At 43.4% G+C, this 15,940-nt stretch overlaps 1 protein-coding gene across 1 annotated transcript in view; it reads left to right on the plus strand.

The window, feature by feature from the left end:
• Positions 1 to 14,064, plus strand: part of me2 (malic enzyme 2, NAD(+)-dependent, mitochondrial) — a 112,116-nt gene extending 98,052 nt beyond the window's left edge. The window contains exons 15-16 of the mRNA XM_063042618.1: positions 3,481 to 3,579; positions 12,386 to 14,064. Coding sequence (XP_062898688.1) covers positions 3,481 to 3,579; positions 12,386 to 12,547 — 261 coding nt within the window. The 3' untranslated portion in view covers positions 12,548 to 14,064. The remainder of the gene's footprint in view (positions 1 to 3,480; positions 3,580 to 12,385) is intronic.
• Positions 14,065 to 15,940: the final 1,876 nt, after the last annotated feature.

Here is a 15,940-nt window from a genome sequence, read left to right on the forward strand (position 1 = left end):
GGGGAGATGCAAAATAATAGGAGAAGACAGGAGGGGGAGGGATAGAGCCGAGAGCTGGACAGGTGATAGGCAAAAGGGATACGAGAGGATCATGGGACAGGAGGCCTAGGGAGAAAGACGGGGGGAGGTGACCCAGAGGATGGGCAAGAGGTATATTTAGAGGGACAGAGGAAGAAAAAGGAGAGTGAGAGAAAGAATGTGTGCATAAAAATGAGTAACAGTAAATTAGTCCCTATTTAGAATGAGTTTCAATGGATGGAGGCAATTAGTTTAACTCATTTTATAATTTGAAAAATAAAACCTTTGGCTCAATATTACATTTTTATTTCCTATTATTGAAAATGTAACATTCATATGCCCATTCTGTCAAAGTCCACGTTCTCCATTCAGGGCCATAAAAAATCCCACTATGAATTTGACCATACTCACCCAGATACTTGGGAAGAATTTGCTTTCCATTTTCCTTTGGTTTTAGCATTTAACTGCATAATTTCCTGAAATGGTCTTTTGGGTGTAATATTTAAATTGCTTACTATATTTCTAAATTTGTGTAACATTTAAGACTTACTGCCCGTTATGCTGCTGGTGTTTAGGGCAGCATAGCAGGTCCTTTATCTCTGTCGGTGTTCATAGCTTCCTTCATCGTGTCAGTAGCTTCCTCTCAGTTTTCACTGCTGTCAGTCATGCAAGGTCCAGGTGGAGATTCAGGAATACCGTTGCACACAGATGTAGAAGGATTCTTCATTGCTGTTTCTGTAACAGATTTGTTTTACCAATTAGGGTTGTAAGTCCTGAGCTGAACCCCCAAACACAGAGGACCGGTGGATCACTCTTAGTCTGGTCTCTATCCTTTGACCTGTCTACCAAAAGCCAAAGCACAAAGCCTTGACTTGAGCCAACATAGCTCTCCGGGTCATTGACGCACATAAGCCTCCAAACCATGACAAGGCTGTGGTCCTCTTGGGGATAACAGTTAAGAGCTGCTGGGTTAATTACGGAACCAAAAGGTGTTAGCATTCTCAGCTTTGGACTTGTGTAAAAGAGCTGGTTTAATATTTTAGTCAGCAATGCCATGCACCAGTCTGAAACTGGCTTTGTTTTCTTTACATGAATTGGCTAGTTTCCAGTGATATCATTGGGCCTAATTTCAAGCATTGAAGCCACTATGCATTTCAATCAGATTAATACAAAGTATGATATACTAGTATGAGATTTTTCTTACAGGTATTTACAGGAAAATAAAGAAATATAGTAGTATTTATGAAAAGCTATACATAAAGTCTGACAAACAACCAATGTGCAGAAGAAGATAAATTATGCGAATTAAAAAATAAATAATATTGAGAACATGAGATGTAGAATCCTTTAAAGTGAGTCTGCAGGATGTGGAATCAGTTCAGAGTGAAGTTATCCATGTTGGTTCAGTGGCCCGATGGTTGTAGGGTAATAACTGTTCCCGAACCTAGTGGTGTTGACTTAAGGCTTTTGCATCTCCTTCCTTTAGGGAGTTGCAAGAAGAGAGCATAGCCTAGATGGTGGGGGTCTTTGATGATGGATGTTGCTCTCTTGTGGCAGCACTCTTGAGTAAATTCACCCAATGGATGGACTTTGCCTGTGATGGACTGGGTGTATCCACCACTTCCTCTACACTTTTCCATTGGTGTTTCTATACCAGGTTGTGATGCAACTACCTAGGATACTCTTCAGTGTGCATCTACAGAAGTTTGTCAAAGTTTTAGATGACAAGCTGAACCTACACAAACTTCTCAGAAAGTAGATGCACTTGTACTGTATTAGTATGGTTAAGTGCAACACTAGTGTTGGTGTGTGGCCAAGTGGTTAAGGCGTTCGTCTAGTGATCTGAAGGTCACTAGTTCGAGCCTTGGCTGAGGCAGCGTGTTGTATCCTTGAGCAAGGCACTTAACCACACTGCGACGACACCGGTGCCAAGCTGTATTGGCCCTAATGTCCTTCCTTTGGACAACATCGGTGGCGTGGAGAAGAGAGACTTGCAGCATGGGCAACTGCTGGTCTTCCATACAACCTTCCAAGGCGCAAATCCATGGTCTCACAAGACTAACGGATGCCTATATATAAAAGTACGATTTGGAGAAACTTGAGACAGGCAAGACATATATTTTGGACCAGGGCTAGCAAAAGGATCTCTCCCCTTCCTGAATGCAATGCTTGTAGTGAATTGTATTCCTTTGTTCTACTTGAATGCCTGCAAGCAAATAAATCTGAAGGTTGTCTATGATGACAAATACGTACTTTGGTAATAAATTTACTTTGCACTTTGAATAAGTAAAAGGCACTGTCCAGCTTCCAGTGAAGTTCTGATCACCACTATAAGCTTTTATGCCTTGCACCAAGAGGGACTGAGGAAGAAGGAGATCACGGTAGTGAAGCAGTTAGCATAATGTTTTTTTCAGCTTGTGGCTTTCTGGAGTTCAGAGTTCAATCCTGGTGCCGTTTTGCAAGGACTCTCTAAGTCCTCCCCATGGATTTTTCCTGGGTGCTCTGGTTTCCTCTCACTGTCCAGTAACATACCAGATAGGTTAATTGGTCATTATAAAAATTGTCTAGTGATTAGGTTAGGGTTAATCTGGATTGTGGGGTTGCTGGGACAGCCTGGGTCAAAGGGCCGGAAGGGCCTACTCTACGTGTATTCATTAAAGAAGCAAATTTAGCCAGGGCTCCCATGGATTGCCAGTGATCACTTGGGTGAAGAGCCGTGGAACTTCACCCGTAGAACTATACCACCACAACAGCAAGGTTAGCAACTTCAGGAGAGGAAAGAAGATTGGAAGAGAAACAAGGAAACAGGGATTTCTTTAGAGTTTCTTGATTAGTGAGGGTGTCAAAGGTTATGGGGAGAAGGCAGGAGAATGGGTTTGAGAGGTATAATAAGTCAGCCATGATTGAACAGCCGAACAGACACGATGGAATAAATGGCCTAATTCTGCTCCTAAGTCTTATGTGTATGGTTTATGATTTTCATGGATTAACACAATGTAATCAAAAGTTCAAAGTAAAATTTATTATCAGTCTACACACATGTCATCACATACAACCCTGAGGTTCTTTTTCCTGCGGGCATACTTAACAAATCAATAGAACAGTAACTGTAAACGGTGTCAATGAACAACAAACTGTGCAAATGCAAATATAAATAAATAGCAATAAATAACAAGAGCATGAAATGACGAGATAGGGTCCTGAAAGTGAAACCATTGGTCCTGGGAACACCAGAAACCAGATAGTTATCCCCTTTTGTTCAAGAGCCTGATGGTTGAGGAGTAATAACTGTTCTTGAACCTGGTGGTGATATTGTGTTATTAATCCAAAACTGCATTAATTACTGGTATTTGGTTTACAGTTGAATCAGTCACATAGCTAAAAATGTCCTTCTGCAGTTTATCAAATCCATTATAATTTTTGTGTTTTATACTTATAATTCCATATGTAAATTTTGTGCAGGCACTTGCTCAGCAGGTGACCAACGATGAACTGGCTGAAGGGCGCCTTTATCCACCCTTGTCTAATATCCGGGAAGTGTCTGTTAATACTGCAGTTAAAGTGAGTATCCTTATACTATGGAGATCATATTTCTTGTAAAACTATATCAGAATGTATTGGGAATGATGAAATAATTGGGATTGTTGAGTTTTAAGTCTTCAATCCTCACTGGTGGGGTGGGGGTGTGCAAAACAGAGTACATATTGTCACACACAGCATACATAGTTATTATCCAGCACACTCAGTCACAAAATAATGGCACAAGCCCCTGAGTGACATGGCCTTAAGATTGACAGGTCGACATAAAGTGCGAAGTGTGTGAAAATAGTATACGTTACAGACACTGTTCAAATTTAATTGTCAGTCAACCATGCATGAACACCCATGAATACAGCCAAATGTAGCATCTTTACTCCAGGGCCAAGGTGCAAAACACAGTACCAAGAATCATACACGGCACAGGGCTCACATAGCACATATAAGATAGCAGTAAAATACCGTCACACAAAAATATATATAGTCCAAGTCCCTGAGTTCATGAACGTTACAGCGGTCTGCAGTCAAACACAGTACAGCTTGTCCTTTGCCAAGCAAACACTGGAGGGCAGCATTGACTCCAGCATGGATGCTGTGTCACTCCGGTAGAACACACCAACTCTGATGCCTCGCTCCTGGATGGCTGTAAGCAGATGACACCGCGGCTTGAGGCTGAGTCCTTGCTATGACTGAGGCCATGCAGCTCCCCTGCCATCTACCAATAAACTAGTGAAATGGACTTGCAGCATTTCACATCAACAATGTTTAACAGGGGCTTGCAATCACAAGAAAAGTGATCATAATAAAGCAAGCAGTGTGTGAATCAGCAGCAATAACAGTTGAAAAGTGGCCAGTGCAGGATGAGAGTGTGTCTGAGAGTTAGGGAGTGTTTAGATCATGTGTTTTCCTTTTATACCTGTAGATACAATATTTTAAACAGTCATTTCAGTTAAAATAAATCTTTCATTTGAAGTTTTCACCTTCCTGATAAATTATTTGTGCTATATTGCAATTGTATCTTTACTCATGGTAATGTGCAGGTTGGTGCAATGCTTTGCAGTTCTGGTTTCCTCCCACATTCCAAAGACGTATGGGTTACATAAGAACATAAGAAATAGGAGCAGGAGTAGGCCATCCGGCCCATCGAGCCTGCCCCGCCATTCAATAAGATCATGGCTGATCTGTCCGTAAACTCAGCTCCATCTACCTGCCTTTTCCCCATAACCCTTAATTCCCCTGCTATGTAAAAATCTATCTAACTGTATCTTAAATATATTTAGTGAAGAAGCTTCAACTGCTTCCCTGGGCAGAGAATTCCACAGATACACCGCTCTCTGGGAGAAACAATTTCTCCTCATCTCCGTTCTAAATCTTTTCCCCTGAATCTTGAAGCAATGTCCCCTAGTTAGAGTTGGTGAGATGTGGGCTTACTATGTTAGTGCCGGAAGCATGGTGACACTTGTGGGCAGCCCTCAGCACATCCTTGGATTGTGTTGGTCATTGATGGAAATGACGCTTTTCACTGTATGTTTTCAGTGCAGACATGGAGAATAAAGCTAATCTTTATCTTTCTTAAATGAGACAGCTGGAATTCTGTTTCCTTTACCAGTGGAATCTCATTGGCTGGGAACAACGTCGATCCTCTTGATATTAGCTTGACATGACAAGGGTTGTGTGACAAGGGCTGGAAGAACTGGTTGTCTGCAGGGAGGAAACTGGAGCAACCAGAGGAAACCCACTCAGTCATGGGGAGAATGTACAAACTCCTTACAGACAGTGACACACACAAAATGCTGGACGAACATAGCAGGCCAGGCAGCATCTATAGAGAAAAGTACAGTCAACATTTCGGGCTGAGATCCTTCGGCAGGACTCTTACAGACAGTGGCAGGAATTGAACCCGGGTTGCTGGTGCACGCAAGCCTTAATTTGGTTTTAAGAGCAGAATCAGGACACTTGACTCATCAAGTCTGCTGTAATGGCAGATTTATCATCCCTCTCAGCCCCATTCTCTTGCCTTCTCTTCATGACCTTTCACACCCTGACTCTTCAAGAACCTGTCTGTCAGAGTCTGAGGAAGACTAAATGTTGTGCAGTCATCTGTGGATACATGTGGTTTCGGAGGCCGAAGCACACATGGGGTTGCAGGTTGGACATGGAATGGCGGTTGTTAGAACAGGTGCATACACAGCTTTGTGGTGTCAGTCTCGTGCTGCTGCAAGGTGCTGATTTCGGTCATCCTCAAAGTCAGATGCAGCTTTTCGGGTCAGGGCGCGCCACGCAGCCCTGTCGGCTGTGGACCCCTCAAATTTTCGAGGCTGAAGGTCTGCCCATTTGATGTACGATTTCAGATTGTCTTTAAATCTTTTTTTGGGGCAGCCCTGATTGCGACTGCCGTGCTCAAGCTCACTGTAGAGCAGCTGCCTGGAGATTCTTGTTTCACCCATGTGGATTACAATGCCAGTCCAACGTCGCTGGGCCTGGAGGATCCTTGCCTCAATGCTTGTGCTGTTGGCTCTGTCAAGGACTTCCTGGTTGGTGATTCGGTCCTGCCATCGAATCCTCGAGATCGACCGCAGAGAGTGCATGTGAAACTGCTCCAGCTGTTTGATGTGCCTGCGGTACAGGGTCCAGGTTTCGGAGCCGTACAGGAGAGAGGTGAGGGCCACAGCCTTGTACACCTTGAGCTTGGTTGAAAGCTGAATGTCCTTGTGCTCCAGAACTTTGACACGGAATATCCCGAATGTCTGGCTGGCTTTCTGGATCCTTGCTATGATTTCTTTGTCAAGGGATCCATCACTGGAGACGGTGCTTCCTAGATACTTGAAGCTGTCTACATTTTTCAGGACAGTGCCGTCGATGGTGATGCATGGCTGAGGAGGGTGACTGTTTGGTGCAGGTTGTAGGAGAACTTCTGTCTTACCGAGGCTGATTGTCAGGCCGAACACCTTTGAGGCTGCGGAGAACTTGTCGACAATCGTCCGCGGGTGGTTCTCCTGGTGGGTCATGAGGGTACAGTCATCAGCAAACAGGGCTTCAGTGATGAGCCTCCTCAATGTTTTGGTCTTTGCAGCAAGGCGTCTCAGGTCAAACATCGATCCGTCTAGGCCATATCTTATGTAAATACCCAGGTCTAGGTCCTTAACAGCATGCTTCAGCATTTGAGTGAAGAAGAGATTGAAGATCACTGGTGCTAGAACGCACCCTTGCTTTACACCATTTGAGATGTTGAAAGTCTCAGATGGGGAACTGTTCAATGGTCTCGTATTTGCTGGTCATGGTGGGGGCAGAAGCGCTGATGACTGTTGTGTGACGTTTGTGGCTGAGGGGCAGACGTAGCCACATAAGCCTTTCATTGATTCCCACGGGCAGGTCGGTGAGTTGTTTCAGGATGCTGGACTTGACTGCAAATCTAACTCCATGAATCCTCTCTTCATCTTGCGCATTTCCTTTCCAAAAGAAAGTGTAGCCGCTGGTGATTTCAGTCAGGGATCATTTCTCCGCAAGCCTGGTTTCACTTAGGGCTGCGATATCGATGTTGCAGTGTGAAAGTTCCTTGGCAACAAGGGCTATCCTTCTTCGGGGTCTTGTTGAGTTCTGTCTGTCCATGAGTGTGTGGACATTCCATGACCCTAACAGAAGTTCCTTTCTTCTCCTTTGAGTGTAATCGCATTGGCAGATGAACTGCCAACTGCGGCAAGCTGTCCAGTTGTCTGTCTGTAATGCAGGCAATGTTTAGGCCACCTTTTCTAGGCCCCTCCCTATTAAAGGGTGAGCAGTGCTGTCCTGAAAGGGGCTGCTCAGTCGCCAGTGGTGCTGCCGGACTCCTCTGCTGCCCTGGGTACAGAGAAGAACCACCACTTGTCCAAAGGCTGCCTACGTGTGGGTTTGTGACTGCAATTCCCAGTGGTCACCTCCACCTGTTGCTTCGCCACTCCCCCACCGCCGTAGGACTTGTAGAAGACTGGTCGGAATTGAAAGTTGGGAGATGAATGTTGCACAATGTAACCAGTGTGTGAAAGATATTAAAGTGGAAAAGCCTTGCACAGAGACGATCCCACTCTCTTGGCCTCAGAAGTCAGGATCCAGTGGCACGAAGAATCGTTACATCTGACAACTTCCTTGGCTGCAGTGGATGGCCGCGTCTTCTTAAGTGCTCGGCTGCGCCCTACGCACTCCACAGTGCACTGCTGCAACGCCTTCTCAGCCGTTGAACCCCCAGGGTTTCCTCCGCCTGATCCACCAACACAGTCTTCGCATGCTGGGATGAGCAAATTCCTATCTCACCAAGGATTTCAGACCCGTTGGCTACCCTCACCCGGTTTAGCCGGCCTGTTGAAGCCGTTGCCCGAGGGGATGTGGCCACATTCGCATGCAAACAGCTACAAGGAGCACAGGTGAGAGCTGGGCGTCGGTGGGGACCAATAGATGACGAGCCACTTCAAGGAGTGCGACAAGCCCCCCATCTAGAGGTGCTGCCCCTCCCATGCACCCCATGAACCTATCTACTTCCACTTTAAATACGCCCAATGACTTGGACTCCACAGCAGTCCGTGGGAATGAATTCCACAGATTCACCACCCTCTGGCTAAAGAAATTCCTTCTCATCTCAGTTCTAAAGGGATATCCTTCTATTCTGAGACTGTGCCCACTGGTCGTATACGTTCCTACTATAGCAAACATCCTCTCCAAGTCTACTCTTATCTAGGCTTTTCAATATTTGATTGTTTTTAATGAGATTCTCTTCTTTCCCCCTCCCACCCAGTGAGTACAGGCTCAAAGCCATCAAACTTTTTTTTAAAGAAAATAAACTTAACATAGACATAGACATAGAATAGTACAGCACAGTACAGGCCCTTCAGCCCACAATGTTGTGCCAACCCTCAAACCCTGCCTCCCATATAAGCCCCCACCTTAGATTCCTCCATATACCTATCTAGTAGTCTCTTAAACTTCACTAGTGTATCTGCCTCCACCACTGACTCAGGCAGTGCATTCCATGCACGAACCACTCTCTGAGTAAAAAACCTTCCTCTAATATCCCCCTTGAACTTCCTACCCCTTACCTTAAAGCCATGTCCTCTTGTATTGAGCAGTGGTGCCCTGGGGAAGAGGCGCTGGCTATCCACTCTATCTATTCCTCTTATTATCTTGTACACCTCTATCATGTCTCCTCTCATCCTCCTTCTCTCCAAAGAGTAAAGCCCTAGCTCCCTTAATCTCTGATCATAATGCATGCTTTCTAAACCAGGCAGCATCCTGGTAAATCTCCTCTGTACCCTTTCCAGTGCTACCACATCCTTCCTATAGTGAGGTGACCAGAACCGGACACAATACCCCAAGTGTGGCCTAACCAGAGTTTTATAGAGCTGCATCATTACATCGCGACTCTTAAACTCTATCCCTCGACTTTTGAAAGCTAACACCCCATAAGCTTTCTTAACTACCCTATCCACCTGTGAGGCAACTTTCAGGGATCTGTGGACATGTACCCCGAGATCCCTCTGCTCCTCCACACTACCAAGTGTCCTGCCATTTACTTTGTACTCTGCCTTGGAGTTTGTCCTTCCAAAGTGTACCACCTCACACTTCTCCGGGTTGAACTCCATCTGCCACTTCTCAGCCCACTTCTGCATCCTATCAATGTCTCTCTGCAATCTTTGACAATCCTCTACACTATCTACAACACCACCAACCTTTGTGTCGTCTGCAAACTTGCCAACTCACCCTTCTACGCCCACATCCAGGTCGTTAATAAAAATCACGAAAAGTAGTCCCAAAACAGATGCTTGTGGGACATCTCTAGTCACAATCCTCCAATCTGAATGTACTCCCTCCACCACCACCCTCTGCCTTTTGCAGGCAAGCCAATTCTGAATCCACCTGGCCAAACTTCCCTGGATCCCAAGCCTTCTAACTTTGTGAATAACCCTACCGTGTGGAACCTTGTCAAATGCCTTATTAAAATCCATATAGATCACATCCACTGCACTACCCTCATCTATATGCCTGGTCACCTCCTCAAAGAACTCTATCAGGCTTGTTAGACATGATCTGCCCTTCACAAAGCCATGCTGACTGTCCCTGATCAGACCATGATTCTCTAAATGCCTATAGATCCTATCTCTAAGAATCTTTTCCAACAGCTTTCCCACCACAGACGTAAGGCTCACTGGTCTATAATTACCCGGACTATCCCTACTACCTTTTTTGAACAAGGGAACAACATTCGCCTCCCTCCAATCCTCCGGTACCATTCCCGTGGACAACAAGGACATAAAGGTCCTAGCCAGAGGCTCAGCTATCTCTTCTCTCGCCTCATGGAGCAGCCTGGGGAATATTCCGTCAGGCCCTGGGGACTTATCTGTCCTAATGTATTTTAACAACTCCAACACCTCCTCTCCCTTAATATCAACATGCTCCATGACATCAACCTCACTCATTTTGTCCTCACCATCATCAAGTTCCCTTTCATTGGTGAATACCGAAGAGAAGTATTCATTGAGGACCTTGCTCACTTCCACAGCCTCCAGGCACATCTTCCCACCTTTATCTCTAATCGTTCCTACCTTCACTCCTGTCATCCTTTTTTTCTTCACATAATTGAAGAATGCCTTGGGGTTTTCCTTTACTGTACTCACCAAGGCCTTCTCATGCCCCCTTCTTGCTCTTCTCAGCCCCTTCTTAAGCTCCTTTCTTGCTTCCCTATATTCCTCAATAGACCCAGCTGATCCTTGCTTCCTAAACCTCATGTATGCTGCCTTCTTCCTCCTGACTAGATTTTCCACCTCACTTGTCACCCATGGTTCCTTCACCCTACCATTCTTTATCTTCCTCACCGGGACAAATTTACCCCTAACATCCTGCAAGAGATCTCTAAACATCGACCACATGTCCATAGTACAATTCCCTGCAAAAACATCATCCCAATTCACACCCGCAAGTTCTAGCCTTATAGCCTCATAATTTGCCTTTCCCCAATTAAAAGTTTTCCTGTCCTCTTTGATTCTATCCTTTTCCATGATAATTATAAAGGCCAGGGAGCGGTGGTCACTGTCCCCCAGATGCTCACCCACTGAGAGATCTGTGACCTGACCTGGTTCATTACCTAGTACTAGATCTAGTATGGCATTCCCCCTGGTTGGCCTGTCCACATACTGTGACAGGAATCCATCCTGGACACACTTAACAAATTCTGCCCCATCTAAACCCTTGGAACTAATCAGGTGCCAATCAATATTAGGGAAGTTAAAGTCACCCATGATAACAACCCTGTTATTTTTGCACCTTTCCAAAATCTGCCTCCCAATCTGCTCCTCTGTATCTCTGCTGCTACCAGGGGGCCTATAGAATACCCCCAGTAGAGTAACTGCTTCCTTCCTGTTCCTGACTTCCACCCATATTGACTCAAAAGAGGATCCTGCTACATTACCCACCCTTTCTGTAGCTGTAATAGTATCCCTGATCAGTAATGCCACCCCTCCTCCCCTTTTTCCGCCCTCTCTATCCCTTTTAAAGCACTGAAATCCAGGAATATTGAGAATCCATTCCTGCCCTGGTGCCAGCCAAGTCTCTGTAATGGCCACTACATCATAATTCCATGTATGTATCCAAGCTCTCAGTTCATCACCTTTGTTCCTGATGCTTCTTGCATTGAGGTACACACATTTCAGCCCTTCTACCTTACTGTCTTTACACCGTTTATTCTGCTTCTCTTTCCTCAAAGCCTCTCTGTATGTTAGATCTGGCTTTACTCCATGCACTTCTTTCACTGCTCTATAGCTCTGGGTCTCATCCCCCTCGCAAATTAGTTTAAACCCTCCCGAACCATGCTAGCAAACCTACCTGCAAGGATATTGCTCCCCCTCGAGTTCAGGTGCAACCCATCCAATCTGTACGGGTCCCACCTTCCCCAGAAGAGATCCCAATGATCTAAAAATCTAAAACCCTGCTCCCTGCACCAACTCCTCAGCCACACATTCAACTGCCATCTCCTCCATTTCTTACCATCTCTGTCACGTAGCACTGGCAGCAATCCTGAGAACGTCACCCTTGAGGTCCTGTTCTTCAGCCTTCTGCCTAATTCCCGAAACTCACACTTCAGGACCTCATCCCTCTTCCTGCCTATGTCGTTGGTCCCAACATGTATCACGACTTCTGGTTGCTTTCCCTCTCGTACCAGGATGTCGTGCACCTGGTCAGAGACATCCTGGACCCTGGCACCCGGGAGGCAACAAACCACGCGGGTGTCCTTCTCACGTCCACAAAATCTCCTGTCTGCTCCCCTGACTATCGAGTCTCCAATGACGACAGCTCTCCTCTTCTCCGTCCCACCCTTCTGCACCACAGGGTCAGACTCGGTGCCGGAGGCCCTGCCACCGTGGCTCACACCTGGTCGGTCGTCCCCGCCGACAGTATCCAGGACGGTAAACTTATTATTCAGGGGAATTAAAATTATTTACCAGAATAAACTGTTCAATGCCTTTTCATTCTTTACATTCATAGTCAATACTTTCAGTACTGTTCAATTACAATCCAACACACCAGTAGCATTGTTGCCACTCGTGTCACTCTGGGGCCCTAGGTTTCAATGAGATCCTCATTCTTCTAAACTTCATCCCCTCATCCGTTAACACTTTCATTCTCAAGAACCTCCTCTGGACCCTCTCCAAATCCTGCACATTTTTTTAAGGTAAGGGGACAAAAACTGCTCACAATACTCCAAGTGTGGTCTAACCAATGCTTTATAAATCATCAGCGTTACATCCTTGCTTTTATATTCTAGCCCTCTTGAAATCAATGCTAACCACTTGGTTTTGTTTTGTTACAGGTTGCAGAATACTTTTATGCAAATGGGATTGCATTAGAGTACCCAGAGCCAAAGGACAAAAAACAATTTTTTCTTTCAAAGATGTGGAGAACTAATTACGAGTCATTCCTTCCAGATGTTTATGACTGGCCAGAGGCTGCAACAAAGCTCCCTAATTTGTAACATAATTCCACCTTAACCCTTGCTATTGACACATAAGAGCTAAAATTTGGTTTTTGACAAATTGCCTTGAAACTTTGTACAAAAAGGAAATTTTGTGAGCTAACTTTTTCTGACTTTAACTGTTATTCGTTGGATTCACAGTTCTTGAAGTTAACTGTGGTGTAATGAATGTGAAATGTGGCTCCTTCAAAACTGGTTCAGCAATGATCTAGACAGAAGTGTAACTTTAACTGTGTTGAGGAGGCAAGAGTTGTCCCATGATTTCACTTGCAAGTTATCTTTGTTGGAATGGAATTATTACTGTTGAAAAGCTTAAGCAAAATATTAGAACTATGATTCTCCTCCACCTCAAATTCAGGTGCTGCATTATTTGTGGTGACAAATATATATTTTTAAATGTATAATTTAAAATAGCCTCATTTAAAAACAGCAAATTGAATTCTTGGAAAGTATATGTGTAAAAATAGGAATTGCATATTAAACTTGTTAATGTAAATTTCAGTCATGACTGATTTTAAAAGTGTTGGTGAAAGCACTTAAATATTGTTTGTGCTAAGCTGTTGACAAAATGGTAATATTTCGATTTCTGCTAATGTCAGTTGAAAAGCAGTATAACTTCAACACAAATTTCCTGTCAGGTTGTTTGCAGTGCAGACTAAATGCTTGAAGATAACAGTGTTGGTGTACCAAATCTAAAATATGACTTGTAGTTTATAGCCTGGTTAAATATTTCATATTGCCCATAGAACGAGACTCTGAGAAGTAGTCATTTGGATTAGAAAAAGTTCTTCAACAGAAATATTCTGCTCAAAGTATAGGATACAATTGATCCTAAACATTCCTCAAACAAAAAAAGTTTTTTTTTACAAACTTCGTCAAATGTTATTTGCACAGCATTTCTGATGAATATTTGACTGATGCATAGGTCCATTTCTACTTTCTACTTCTTCCCAACACTCTTCAGTATCCTGTTTTTTAAAAAAAAAATTATCTTTCATTATAGGACCATGTCAGAAATTCAACCAATGTTCTATGACATTAACTATAAGAATTTTCAATTGCTGATTGATGTAAAGAATATTTTCCCATTCACTGAGAAAATACAGTATTTTTGTACGAAGATGTGTTACTTGTTTCACTGGAGTATGGAAATTCCAGTATTTGTGTGTGGAGGAAAGTAGTGACAACCATATTCCTACTTAACATTAAATTACAATGATGCTGAAAATTTGGAAGAGATCTCTCATCAATTGCACTTCTTGGAATAATGAAAATAAAACTTTTTTTAAAAGCTTCAGTAGTTGTTGATAAACTGAAATGGGTAAAATGCTGATGATCTGCTGTCAAATTATTTTAAAATTCCAATAATTATTGAGATGCCAGTTTAATATCAGGTTTATTATCTCTGACAGATTATGAAATTTGTTATTTTGCAGCAGTATAGTATAATACATAAAATACTATAAATTATAATAAAAATCTACAAACCCCATTTCCAGAAAAGTTGGGATATTTTCCAAAATGCAATAAAAACAAAAATCTGTGATATGTTAATTCACGTGAACCTTTATTTAACTGACAAAAGTACAAAGAAAAGATTTTCAATAGTTTTACTGACCAACTTAATTGTATTTTGTAAACATAGACAAATTTAGAATTTGATGGCTGCAACACACTCAACAAAAGTTGGGACAGAGGCATATTTACCATTGTGTTACATCACCTTTCCTTTTAATAATACTTTTTAATCATTTTGGAACTGAGGATACTAATTGTAGTAGATTTGCAATTGGAAATTTTGTCCATTCTTGCTTGATATAAGACTTCAGCTGCTCACCAGTCTGTGGTTTCTGTTGTCTGATTCTCCTCTTCATGATGCGCCATACATTTTCAATAGGAGATGGATCTGGACTGGCAGCAGGCCAGTCAAGCACACACACTCTGTGTCTACAAAGCCAAGCTGTTGTAGTCCGTGCAGAATGTGGTCTGGCATTGTCCTGCTGAAATAAGCATGGACGTCCCGGGAAGAGACGTCGCCTTGATGGCAACATATGTCTCTCTAAAATCCTAATATACGCCTCAGAGTCAATGGTACCTTCACATACATGCAACTCACCCATGCCGTGGGCACTGATGCACCCCATACCATCACAGATGCTGGCTTTTGCACCTTTTGCTGATAATCTGGATGGTCGTTTTCATCTTTGGCACGGAGAACTTGACGCCTGTTTTTTCCAAAAACTAACTGGAATGTGGACTCATCTGACCACAGCACACAGTTCCACAGTCTTTCGGTCCATCTGAGATGAGCTCAGGCCCAGAGAACTCGCCAGCGTTTCTGCATAGAGTTGATTTATGGCTTCCTCCTTGCGTAATACAGTTTCAAGTTGCATTTCTGGATGCAGCGACGAACTGTGTCGAGTGACAATGGTTTTCCGAAGTACTTACGATCTTGCGTTGAGAAATGTTCCTTTTGAACTGACTAACAATTCTCTCACGAATTTTGGCACAAAGGGGTGAGCTAAGACCCATCCTTGCTTGCAAAGACTGAACCTTTGATGGACGCTACTTTTACACCCAGTCATACCTCACGTGCTATCAATTAGCCTGCTTAATATGGAGTCTTCCAAACCGGTGTTACTTGAATATTCTGTGCACTTTTCAATCTTATTTTAACTCTGTCCCAACTTTTGCTGAGTGTGTTGCAGCCATCAAATTCTAAATTTGTGTATGTTTACAAAATACAATTAAGTTGGTCAGTAAAACTATTGAAAATCTTTTCTTTGTACTTTTGTCAGTTAAATAAAGGTTCACGTGAATTAACATATCACAGATTTTTGTTTTTATTGCATTTTGGAAAATATCCCAACTTATCTGGAAATGGGGTTTGTATTCTAAATTTAAATAGTGGAAAAATGGTAAGGAAGTGTTCATTAGCCATTCAGAAATCTGATGGCAATGTGGAAGAAGCTGTTCCTAAAATGTTGAGCATGTGTCTTCAGGCTCCTGTACCAGCACCTTGACGGAAGCAATGAGAAGAGGCCTTGTCCTGGGTGATTGGCGGGGGGGGGTGCGCGGAGAGAGGTCCTTAATAATGGATGCTACTTTTTTTTTTGGAGGCATCACATTTTGATGATGTCCTGAATGCTGGGGAGGCTAGTTTACAACCCTCTGCAACTTCCTGCTCTTGCTTAAAAATTTTATTAAATACTGTGTAACATCTTAAAACTTGTTTATAAGTGTATTAATGCAATTCCAATAGTCCAGCACACAAAAATTCCCAAACATGCAAGGTTATCAGAGTTTTACTATTACAAACATAGGTTGATGAGTTATCCAAGAAAAGTAACCAAGTAAACTTTAGGGACACATACAACATGCAGGAGGAACTTA

This window comes from Mobula hypostoma, chromosome 3, assembly GCF_963921235.1.
Source record: "Mobula hypostoma chromosome 3, sMobHyp1.1, whole genome shotgun sequence".
NCBI classification, from domain to species: Eukaryota; Metazoa; Chordata; class Chondrichthyes; order Myliobatiformes; family Myliobatidae; genus Mobula; species Mobula hypostoma.